The sequence below is a fragment of the Chlorocebus sabaeus genome, chromosome 25 (assembly GCF_047675955.1).
Source record: "Chlorocebus sabaeus isolate Y175 chromosome 25, mChlSab1.0.hap1, whole genome shotgun sequence".
NCBI classification, from domain to species: Eukaryota; Metazoa; Chordata; class Mammalia; order Primates; family Cercopithecidae; genus Chlorocebus; species Chlorocebus sabaeus.
Genome location: NC_132928.1, coordinates 75,325,794 through 75,339,037, shown reverse-complemented (window position 1 = coordinate 75,339,037; position 13,244 = coordinate 75,325,794). Strand labels below are relative to the sequence as shown.

The following is a 13,244-nucleotide window of genomic DNA, read 5'->3' as shown; positions in this document are numbered from 1 at the left end:
TAAAACATACCAAACACTTTTGTAAACCATTTGGGAATTTTTATTTTTAACATACCAGAAACCTTGCCATCGGAAGTGGGCTGAGCCCCCTGGCCCTCTCAGAAGTTCTGAGAAGGGAAATGTCTGATAAGGGGAATGTGCTGAAGACAAGAGTGTGAGCACAGAGGTGGAGATACGGGGACATACATTACAGCCAAGAGCTTCATCTTTGGAGCTGACAGCACATGCTAAGAGGTGGAATCACTGATAGGCCCACAGACAAAGGCTGGCGCCAGGCCAACGACCTTCTATTTTAGGCAATAAGGAGTTTACAGCAGTGACAAAATAGGGTGAGGGAGTTAAAAAAGCAATTTCCAAATCATATCTATGCCTGAAGATAAATAACAAATATGAGAGAACCATAAATATGAAAATTTCAGTCTGTGGGAAAAAGCCCCAAATTTGTCCTTAAGATTATATTACAATCACAGAAAGTTCTCTAAATAAGGTCTACTCTTCTAAAGAAAATATTCTATTTTGAATGCTTCCAATTTTGCTGCTTAAACAGCAAAGGGAAGTCTGGGTAAAAACTACATCACGTCAGGCTTGTGGTATGCAATATTCGGAAAGCAACAACAGTTTCAATTACTGAAACTGGGATGAATTATCCTTAAAGCAAAAACAGACATTGGCTGAGGATGAAAGCCAAGTTGGCCTTAGGCTGAAATATGCAACCACTGTAGGATTTACAGGAAAATATGGTAGCATCAATCCACCAACAGCAGTACAGGGGCTTTGGCCACCAATCTCTGGGCACCCAGGTTTCACTTTGATCCTAGGATTAGTGATTTTCAAGCTCTAATAGGCACATGAATCTTCAGAGGACATCGTATTTAAAAATGTAGATTGGAGGGCCGGACGCAGTGGCTCATACCTATAATCCCAGCACTTTGGGAGGCCAAGGCGGGCGGATCACGAGGTCAGGAGTTCGAGACCATCCTGGCTAACACAGTGAAGCCCCGTCTCTACTAAAAATACAAAAAATTATCTGGGTATGGTGGCGGGCGCCTATAGTCCCAGCTACTCAGGAGGCTGGGGCAGGAGAATGGCGTGAACCCGGGAGGCAGAGGTTGTGCTCCAGCAAGCCAAGATCGCACCACTGCACTCCAGACTGGACAACAGAGCAAGACTCCGTCTCAAAAAAAAGAAAAGAAAAAAAAATGTAGATTGGAATGCAGAGTGGTGGGAGGGGTGTCAATCAAGACTGCTGAGCCAAGAGTAACAAGACATTACATGAAAGAAGCACAACATCTCAGAAATGGAAGGGACATGATAAATCGCCTTCCAGGAGTTCTTCAGCTAGAGTACACAGACTATACTTCGATACCGTTAGTTTCCTTTCTGATCCATTTATTTTATGCATTTTACCATTTTTATGATGAAGTCAATAAGTTTTATCAGCCTGCAATGGAAGTCCATGGTACGAAAACTTCGTACCAAGAATCTCTGAATTGAACCCTTATCTGATGCAATGATTCCCTCATTTATTCATCTTTTATTAAACTTCCAGGTACTTCGGCCCTGGTGATGCAACATTCTGAATATATTGTCATTTAGGGACAGGAAACACAAGTAAACAAGTCATATTACTCCTCAGGCATCAGTTTTTTCTTCTGGAAAAAAAAAATAAATAAATGAGGGGCAGAGAAACAGTTGTTCTTTCCAAATGTAATATTTTATGGTTCCATTATGTGAGCCACAGGGGAAAGAAAGGCTCAGGGCAAACTAATCAAAACTGAATTGGTTCATATAATAAATCACTTGAAAATATTTATGATCACTCTTTTATCATTATTTTCACACAACTTGAGGCAATTCAGCAATTTATTATGCAATCAATAATTACCCATATTTTGTATTAGACATTTAGAGGTGGGTAAGAAACAAGTAAATTTTTTGAACTGTAGAATAGCTTTCTCTTAAGCATTTTCCATCACCCTTTAGATTAAGCATTCTGTTTTTCCCAATAGATTTTCAATCAGTTGTTTTTTTGGCAATGTTTTCACAGATCTGAAAAACTTGGCCTATTTCATTAAGTAACCTGATCAGTAGAAAATCAGTTGGAAATCTACATTTCCAGAGCAAACAATCCAATCCTCAGACTGAAAACATTTGTACATACTGGAGTGATTTTTACACCTAACACACAGAAAAAAATTGTTTTGTAAGTTTTATTTTGTTTAGTGTGAAATAAATTCAGTCAGTAATATCTACTTGGCCATGTTTTCTCTATTTGAAATCGTATATTTCTCTTAAGGTGCTTTGCTAAGGCCTTCTTTAAAAGAAAATAAGATTTTCAATGAGCAAAAATATTTCTTTCCTTTTGGATATTTTTGAAAAGAAGATTAATATATCATTTGCCATTAGAATATAAAACAGCAAAAATGAGAAAAGACATTACCTGGGCGAGGCGTTTACAATCATTTTTAGAGGCTGAGACCCTTTATACCCCAGAAATTGTGCCCCAATGTTCAATGTATAAAGCAGACAACAGTGGATCAATCCCAGGTGCCGTCCACAGTACCCTCTTCTGTCCACAAGGCATATTCTCAGAGGACAGGGTAAAAACCAACCCTCTAAACTAGCTCTCATCAATTTAGCATTGTAATAGTTGTAAGCTTTATGAGTGTACCCCATGCACTACTAGTTTAATCTTAGCTTAACCATCACTGTTAGTGAGAGAAAAATCCCTCATCGGTCAATAGACACCGATGACTAAGGAGCTGTAAAATCAATGACTGGAAATGTTTATTTTTAGAAGGTAGTTTTAACTAATTTGTTATCAGACATTTTTAAACTTGCTTATTTTTAACAACATCAGCACCTCCTCAGAAGATGAACCTTGCTTTCACCTGATAGATCTTTATTTAATATCACCTATAATATTCCTTTCACTATTTCTTTCCCAAATATCTCTTCATCTAGTTAAATATCTGTTGTTTCTTTAAGCATTCTTTTTTTTTTTTTTTGAGACAGAGTCTCATTCTGTCACCTAGGCTGGAGTGCAGTGGCATGAGGCACGATATCGGCCCATTGCAACCTCCACCTCCCCAATTCAAGCAATTCTCCTGCCTCAGCCTCCTGAGTAGCTGGGATTACAGGTGTGCACCAGTAAGCCCAATTTTTTTTTTTTTTTTTTTTTTTTGAGACGGAGTTTCACTCTTGTCACCTAGGCTGGAGTGTAATGGTACCATCTCAGCTCACTGCAACCTCTGCCTCCTGGGTTCAAGCAATTAACCTGCCTCAGCCTCCCGAGTAGCTGGGATTACTGGCACCTGCCACCACACCTGGCTAATTTTTGTATTTTTAGTAGAGATGGGGCTTCACCATGTTGGCCAGTTCATGATGGTCCTGAACTCCTGACCTCAGGTGATCCACCCGCCTCGGCCTCCCAAAGTGCTGAGATTACAGGCATGAGCCACCAGGCCTGGCCTAATTTTTGTATTTTTTTTAGTAGAGACAGGGTCTTGCTATTTTGGCTATGCTGGTCTTGAACTCCTGGCCTAAAGTAATCCGCCCGCCTTGGCCTCCCAAAGTGCTGGGATTACAGGCATGAGCTACCATGCCCAGCTTCTTTAACTATTCTTAACAGGCACAAATCTCCCAAGTAAATAGTGACAGTAACTTACTAAACAATTTTTATGTGCCATTCACAGAACTACGAGCCTTGTTGGATTCCAGCATTTAATCCCATAACACCCCTATGAGTTAAGTTCTTTATTATTTCCCAGACTCCAGATGAAGGAACTGAGGGTTTCTAAAGGTTACATGATTAGCCCAGGTTCATACTCACCAGACTTTGTGTTTATAAACAAATATATATGTGTGTGTATACATATAAATACACACACATATATATGTATACATACACACACACACACAGAGTCCATCTTTAGTTATTCAGGGTTTATTCTACAGATTATTTCAACTCCCTCTGCCTATCCCAAAGTCCTTTCACTAACTCACTTCTTGAACTTTCAATTTCTCTAGATCCTTTTCACTGAGTCCTCCAAATAAATCTTTGAATCCACACCGTAGTACTTCATATACTCGCTACTAATCCACCACGGTGGGAATGTAAGATAATAATTCACCATCTCTATACCCATAGGAATGTCCCTCAGCATCTCCAAGCTACACTGTAATGCGTATTCACTGTCTTACAGTATCCTCATACAGCTCTGTATGTGTTTGATTTGTTTTCTCCACTAATTATTTGAGGATAGAAAGCATGAGTAATGTGTCCTTGGCCTTTCCTGTTGTTTCTGCCATATGCCAGGTCCATAGAGATGAACAATAAAAGCAACGACTTCATTACCAAATGAAAGCGAAATTTGAACAACCTGGTTGGCCGCTCTCTTGTAGCTCCCTATGAAAGGTTACCAGGAAAGAGAACATAAACAATTGGCTATGTAGCACAGGCTGGGCAAGGTGTGGCTCATCCCTATAGTTCCAGCCACTTGGGAGGCTGACTGGGAAGAATAGGAGGTTGAGGCTTCAGTGAGCTATGATCGCCACAGTACTCCAGCCTGGGCCACAGGGCAAGACCCTGTCTCAAAAAATAAATTAAATTAAATTAAAATAAAATGTAACTTGGAAATCACTCATAAATTTTAATTAATCATGAGGTTTCTTTCCTTCCATAGGAGGTAAATCTCATGTATCATCATTATTATTACTTTCACTTGTATAGTGCTTTTTAATTCTGCCCATATTTAAATCCATTATCTCATTGCTTCCTCACAATAACTTTGGCACTATGTATTACTATTAGCATCAACCTCATTTTTTACAGATGAGAAAGCCAGAGTTCAGAGAATGAGATGACTTTCTCAGGTGGTTAGTTGTAGAATAGATAGATAGATAGAATAGTCCTGGCCCTGTGAGGTCTGAACTTTCCATTTTTCAGTTCATAATGATGCCATCCTGTCAAGTAAACTCTGATACATAGCAGAAGTACAAATTGTACAACAACAACAACAATAAGAAAAAATTCATAGTTATGTTGAAATCAAAATAGAATATGTGTATAATTTATATATTAAAAAGTATGCATGAATTATTTCTACTGCTACTGGTTGCTAGGTATAACTGCAATTCAAAATGCATATCTGATCAAAACACATCACCTTAACATACATAGCGCACGTATATAGCAAGGGCTTAATAAATGCTTATTTTACAATCTGCACACCTGCATTGTCTTAGAAATTCACATGGTGACTATTTCTATCTACACTGGTTAAGGGACAAAAGCAGAGAAATGCTCCAGGCCTCCCTAATAGCTATGCAACATCAGACACTCCATTTAATTTAATAGTTTCTGTCATTTACACGAGACACTGTTATACCATTTCCTTGTCTTCATCATCACCTCTTCTACAAGGCAAGTGAAACAAAACAAAACCAATCTTCCTAGAAATGTTTCAAATCTTGAATTAAGTGTATTGGTAAACCAAAACTGACTTATAACACCCCCAAACTTACCCTAGTTCGTATTTATAGAACAAGGGAGTATCAACTACTTACTTAATCCTAAACCAGTAACACATGAACTACATTTTGATTTATGGTCATGGTAAAACACTTTCCATAACCCAGTATCTGCTAAATTGCCACGTGCCCTATTTCAGATTTTTGTTTCAATCATCACACACGGTGATGTCTGGGATTTTTCACGTGAATATTCATATAAAGTTTACAATGCCCCATTTTATATTTATGTAGTCACTTTTCAACCTTAAAATGAATATTTTGCTCTAGCATCCTTCACATCTTTATTTCAACTTACTTCATTTCAATTTACTGTAAACTTCTGTATTGGACTATTCTCTGGCAAAACTACAACTTACTAAATAAGTTAAATTAAATACATATTGACCTTACCACAAAAGTTCAAAATGCATGTGATGTGGTTTGGCTGTGTCCCCACCCAAATCTTACCAGTGGGAGGTAATTACATAATGGAGGGCAAGTCTTTCCCATGTTCTCACGATAGTGAATAAGTCTCATGAGATCTAATGGTTTTAAAAAGGAGGAGTTCCCCTACACAAGCTCTCGTCTCTTGTCTGCTGCCACGTGAGACGTGTCTTTCACCTTCCGCCATGACTGTAAGTCCAATAAACCTTTTTCTTTTGTAAATTGCCCAGTCTTGGGTAGTCTTTATCATCAGCATGAAAACAGACTAATACAACATTTAATGATTAAACACAAACTTCATTCTTCATTCTCCCATTTCCAGCCCCTACTCTTTGAAACAATGCAATGTCAATGATAGACTTCAAACTGTTTCTTATTTTGTCTATTTCTTTCTTAACAAGGCAAGTGTTCCTCACATACTAATTTGCTTTCATAAATATCAAAAGAGGTAATCACAACCTCATTAATATAGCCTTTTCATCAGGTGCAAAATAAAGACCATGGAATTTTTAATTCCTAATTAGACTGCATTTACATTCTATTAATAAAGTAATTTATTAAAAGGTACTATCAATATCATGAACATGCATATCAAGGTCACGAGGGAAGCCTGCCTGAACAAACCTGATATTCCACTCACTGTATTTCCACTCACATCACATTTTTCTTCTATTTAGGAAAGTATTTATAATTAATCTAATAGAGATAGAGGAATGGTCATAAGCAATTGTCGTAGACAATTTACAATATAAACCTTAAAGAGATCATTTTACTGACTTGTCATTTAGCATATCACCAGATACATGATTCTACTTTCCACACTTACCAAGTACCTTTCAGAGGACACGCTAACTAAGATGAGGTCATCTCCAACTCGTACTTTTTCTCCTTCTGATCGCTGCTTAGAGGCAGGGTGTATGGTCCACCAACAAGCCTCCCCTGCAGAGATATGGATATGTGAAACACTAAAAAAGTTCCTCTTAGTTAAAATCTATTTTCTTTGCCAATGATTCCAAACACAACTTCCAGAAATCGGGAATTAATGCAACTTAATCTCTTACACCAGGAAAAGAGAAAGAATTAAGCCTTAGCTTAGGATAAAATAAGATTCTTTTCATAGAAACTGGGTGTGACACTTACGGAAGGCTGATGCCTTTTTCTTCCACGAAGAATTGCTTTAAATGGATATTTATTTATACTCATGTAAGACAAAATTCACCACTCACACTGATCTGATTTCATTCTTTATACACGCACATGTCATTATACCGTTCAATTGCTTTCTATAAAATCATCTCGTTTTTTGACAATTTTCATAAAGACTTGAGGTTTTTGATGTGATGATTGTGTTGTAGCAATTTTTTGAAAATTTTCTCAGTAGTTATTTTTCGATGCTGACTCAAAAAAAGGATGCAAAGTATTGTCATCTAAAGATTGTACTATCCTGTCCCCTTTTTACTTTATTATTTTAAAATGTGGTGTTTTCATTTTTTTTTTCTTTTTCTGTTTTTGAGACAGTGTCTCGCTTTGTCACCCAGGCTGGAGTGCAATGGCACAACCTCAGCTCACAGCAACCTCCACATCCCAGGTTCAAGCGATTCTCTTGCCTCAGCCTCCTGAGTAGCTGGGATTACAGGCACCTGCCACCATGCCTGGCTAATTTTTGTATTTTTAGTAGAGACGGGGTTTCACCATGTTGGTTAGGCTGGTCTTGAACTCCTGACCTTGTGATCCTCCTGCCTTGGCCTCCCAAAGTGCTGGGATTACAGGCGTGAGCCACCGCGCCCGGCCGTGGTGTTTTCTATTAATCTAAAAGTAACATATGAGAGAATCCTTCTGCAGAAGAATGAATTATAAAAGATCTTGGTTTACATCAACCAAACAATTTCTTCTAGGATAAGTCAAGCACAAGCCTCATGAGCCACAGGTCTGTTCACTCTTTCTTCCCAATACCTAACATATAAGCGTCAGCATGCCATTCTTCATTCTGTTCATAATACCTTTGAAAACCTAAATGCGACTTCTATCCCAAAATGACAGTAGTGTTTTCACAAAATCTGTCATCATTGATCATTCTTTGCCTTCACTCAACTTTATGGTTTTTCCATACATCTTTTTTTTTCTTGACTAATTCCTCAAGGCCAGAATGTAAGTTCCTATTGGTTGGACTTGTTATGTTTTGTTCACTGAGGTTTCTCCAGCTCCTGCTAGCCTATTATAAGCACTCACTACAAATTCATTTTTGCATGAATGAATAAATGAATTACCAAATAATATTGTGTAAGTATTCTCACAGTCAATATATAATCAATAATATATAATGTGTTTTTTCTTACATAAACCATAGTCTAACTTGCTTTTCTTATACAAACCATAATCTAACCTGAATGTCACCTGGCATAATTCTTTATCTTCATTCATCCAATTCACATTTTTACAGTTGCAGGTAGTTTTTCATTCACTCAAACATTTATAGAGTACCCACTATTGGCTAATCATTGCTTTAGTGGCTGGGATACATCAATAAACAAGGAAGAAAAAATTATCTGCCTTGTGAGTTTAATTCTGATGAAGGCAGGCAGACAACAAATGATAAATATCATAAATAATTAAGGAATTCAGAAGAAGTAGGAAGCTATGGGAAACAAAGAGAGTAGCGTAAGGAAATCAGGACACAGGGAGAAACACTGACTTGTTTTGTTTTGACTATTACATAATCTTCTCAATGTATGAAAACAAGTTCTAGACTGTGTCTTTTACTTCTTATGAAGAGGGAACTGACAACTTTTTCATTTAACTGTGTGCTGAAATACACTAATTAGAATAACTAAAAAACTAGCAAAAATACAGGGAATGATAGAGTCTGTACAAAACAAAATCAGAATAATATATTTATGTATGTTTCTGGTGCTGGGGGTTCTTGGAATTTCTTGTACAAGACGATGTGTTGGTCTATTAAAATGTGTATGAGGCTCATAAACATAGCATTATTTTTACCTTCTCATTGTTTGTAAAAAATATTTAGTGAATATGGGGAAATACTTTAAAGAGGGGGAGTAGAGTGAGAGGATAGTTTGATCTCACTCTTCAAAGGAACAATTTAATAAAAGTTGAACTATTTCCTTCCATTCTTTTTTCTACTTGGTCTTTATTTTAATTACAAAGGGATGCATGCTCATTGTAAAAGACAAAACAGTCCAATTTTATAGGGGTATATAAAGTCAATGCAAAGTCCTCACAGTATTGAGAAGAACATCAAATTTGTGTTCTCCTATTTTGATTCGCCAAAAAAAAAAAAAGTCAATATATACATTTTTGTTTCACAAGTCTGAAAATGCACATCTGTTTGGACAGGTATGTAGAAGAATGCCCTGTGGGCAGAGAAATGAAGAAGACTTTCATTTTTGACCTTTTTATTTGAATGTTGGCATCAAGTATGTTATATTTTCAGACTTAAAAACATTTTTAAGATGAGAGAGATATGTAGAATTACTTCACAAACTAATTAGTGCACATTAATATGGTTAACATCCAGTAAATCATGTAGTAAATATTAATTTTCTATCCAAACCTACAAGGAGAATAAGGTTTGAAGCCTAGTTTGAACATCCAACTAATGATGTGGGAATAACCAAGAGGAATGATACACACTTTCCCCTTCTAGGAAAAACTTTCATTAGAACATTTTTTCCTGACTCCATTCATAAGAACATTCATCCCATGTATTGTATTTCCCAGCTTCTTCCAATCCAATCTCATCAGGGCTCTCTCTGAACCCAGCTTCCCACAGCACAAGGTGCTCACCTGTGGTGTCCTCTTGCAAGCCAACATCAAAAGCCAGCTTATCAGTTGAAGACCGGGAGGTGGACAGGCAGCACAGATACTGCAAAATACAAAATCAGTAGTTGTAAGTAGAGGCTTTGTTTGTCTGTTGTTTTTGAGACAAGGTTGCTCTGTTGCACAGGCTGGAAGTACAATGGCGTGATCACAGCTCACTGCAGCCTCAATGTCCTGGGCTCAAGCAATCATCCCACCTCAGCCTCCTGAGTAGCTGGGACTACAGGGACATGCCACCATGCCCAGCTAATTATTTTCTTTTTTTGTAGAGATGGGGTTTCACCATGTTGCCCAGGCTGGTCTCGAACTCCTAGACTCAAGTGATCCTCCTACCTCAGGTTCCCAAGTAGCTGGGGCCACAGGTGTGCACCACCACATCCAGTTAATTTTTTTTTTTTTCCATAGAGATGAGATCCCCCTATGTTGCCAAGGTGATCTCAAACCCCTAAACTCAAGCAATCTCCCACCTCCACCTCCCAAAGTGCTGGGATTATAGGCATGAGCCACAGCGACTGGCTATCATTAAAGTTTACAGTTGTACCAGCAGAGTCTTATTTTGACCTGTAATTTGGCATCCATCTATCCCTGCTGTTCTTAGTGTTTTCCTGAAAATCTCGATGCTTCTGCACAAAGCCCAGATTTTTAAATGTCTGTGAGGCAGAACAGCATGCATTAGGGGCAATATCCTAAAGGAATTGTAGTCCTTTTTCCCTTATAAAAGACTAAGGAAATGTTCTCTGTCAGTACAGGAAGACAAGTAACTGGGGATGTATTTGTACATCTCTCACTTCATGTGATATTCATGATCATCTGCAAAAGTACAATGTAATCTGACAGTTAGAAATCTTTCTCCCAAACAAATTTGAAGACTATTCTCTTTTATCTTCTAGCTTTGTTTTCATTTAAAAATGTTTAACTCTTTGAAATCCACCTAGAATTTATTTTGGTGCACAACATGTCACTGCACTAAAATGAGATTTATTGTGTGTCTCCATACATGTGCATTTTCCACAGGAGTAATCACTCTTGAACACCGTCATCTCCTTATTCTTCCCACCCTCAGGTGTTCCTAACTGTATATTCTTGGACATCAAGTTTAGGATCATTTTTCAAGCCTACTGCTCCCCAACCTCCATGCCACAACGTGTTGTAAGAACACAGACACAAAGATGAATGTGATGTAAGAACAGAGACACAAAGATGAATGTGCTGTAAGAACAGAAACACAAAGATAAATGTGGTAAGATCTCAAACTACACTACCATCACCAAGCAAGTGCACTGCCAGCAAGCCCCCTTTCGGATCACTAGAAAATTAATGCAAAGGCTAGAAATTTCTTATGATGGTATAGGGCCTATCCAGCTAAGTGTGTGTCTGTGAGTGTGAGAAGGCAGATGGACCAATCAGTGGCCGATATGCTGGTATTTTACGTGGAATTCAGGGTCATGGGGATGTGAAATGCAGACTCTGATTCTGACTCTCAACTAAAAAGCAATGGCTCCCAAGGTTATAGTCAAGAGGCTTCAAGGGTCCCTAAACTTGTTTTTAGCCACAGCTGAAGTGTCAGTCTGACCTCAAGACAGGCAGCCCACAATAATCCCCTATGTTTATAGACTTTAAATATAAACTGTGCTTAACATCTGCCTTTATTTTTTAAAAAATTAACAACTTTGCAATAATCAGACTTCCTAGACAAAAATAAAGTGATTCCTATTAAAGTCTTCTATAGTTTTTTCTAAAACAGTACAGTACTAGGCACTGTAATGATTAACATATGCTTTCTCCTTAGTGTTTCCAGTAACTCTGAGGTAGATACAATGATTATCCCACTAAGTGTTCATTAAAGAGAGCAAGAACTTGGTCTTATTCACTACTATATCCAGGACCTAAAACAGTACCTAGCACATAGTAGATGCCAAATAATATTTATTTAATGAATGTATAAAAATTTCAGATGTAATTATAGGCTTAATTATGCAAAATATCCCAGGCTGGCCAGCACGTAGCAAACTGAATCCAAATCTAACAACCAAGTTCAGGCTCTTAACCCAACTATTATGTATAGAGAGTAGTTGTCTTAAAAGAAACCCTCACATTTATTATTTCATGCAGTTCATGTGTTTTGATTGCTGCAGAATGTGGAACTCTTTCCATAAAATTTTAATATGTGATTGCTCTACACAAATTGTTTTTACATATTTTTCTTACATCCAACCACTTTATGAAACTGTTTTATGTTATTTTATATCTTGACATGTCAGCCAAAATTTCCAGAACAATGTTAGTCAGCAATGGTAGATAAAACACACTCTTATTTTAATTTTAGTTAATTTGATTTTAAAAATGGCTTCAGCATTTCACAACTAACAACGTTCACTATTGATTTGACACTAATAATCTTTATCTCTGAGGAAATAATCAATGTTTAGTTTTTATTAAGAATGAGCATCGAGTTTTATTAACAACCTTTTCCAGCACTTGCTAACATGATCACGAGTTTTCTTATCTGACCTATTTATGTGATATAACACATTAAAAGAAATGATATTATTAAATCATCACTAAAATCACGTCCATGTATTTCCTATACTTCTCATCCTATACTTTTGAATTTCATTAAATAGACAATTTAAATAAAGTTATCACGTAAATATCCATGATTGAGATTGAAAATTTGTGTGTGCTTGTTGGATAGTGGTATTGATACTTAGTCTTCTGCTTTAGAACAATTTACATAATATGGGAATCACCTACTTTTTAAAAGGAATGATCAAGTATATTATTATAGATATTGTATAATATTCTAGATATTGAACTATCATGTAGCCACTAAAATTATATTGACAATTTAAACAACATGGAAAATGCTTATGTTACAAGAAAAGGAAAAAAAAAGTCACGCCGGGCACAGTGGCTCATGCCTGTAATCCCAGGACTTTGGGAGGCCAAGGCTAGAGGATCGTTTCAGCCTGGGAGTTCAAGACCAGCTTAGGTAAGATGGTGAGACTCCCACCTCTACAAGAAATTTAAAAATTAGCCAGGCGTGGCAGCAGGCACCTGGAGTCCTAGCTACTCAGAAGGTTGAAGCAAGAAAATCGTTTGAGCCCAGGAGTTCAAGGCTACAGTTAGCCATGATCATACCACTGCACCTCAGCCTGGGTGACAGCAAGACCTTATCTCAAAAAACAAAAGGATATAAATTTGGTAATGTAGTAAGATCTCAATTATGTTAAAAAAAAAAAAAAAAAAAAAAAAAAAAAAAAAAAAAACCTTAAGGACAGAAGAGATTAAAACTTTTTTAAAAAGCCTCCAACAGTTTTTTTCCTATTAGTGTCATCAGAATTTTTCTTCTGCAACTTTCAAATCATACAGACTATGTATTGCTTTTATAATTTAATAAAGCTCTTATAAGAATGGAATGAGGCCAGGCGTGGTGGCTCACGCCTGTA

General features: G+C 37.2%; 1 protein-coding gene across 6 annotated transcripts in view; it reads right to left on the bottom strand.

The window, feature by feature from the left end:
- Positions 1-13,244, bottom strand: part of RYR2 (ryanodine receptor 2) — a 783,951-nt gene that overhangs the window by 442,354 nt on the left and 328,353 nt on the right. For all 6 annotated transcript variants that reach the window (XM_073011864.1, XM_073011860.1, XM_073011862.1 and 3 more), the window contains 2 exons: positions 9,763-9,841; positions 6,785-6,897 (listed from right to left, as the gene is read on the bottom strand). In XM_073011864.1, coding sequence (XP_072867965.1) covers positions 6,785-6,897; positions 9,763-9,841 — 192 coding nt within the window. The remainder of the gene's footprint in view (positions 1-6,784; positions 6,898-9,762; positions 9,842-13,244) is intronic.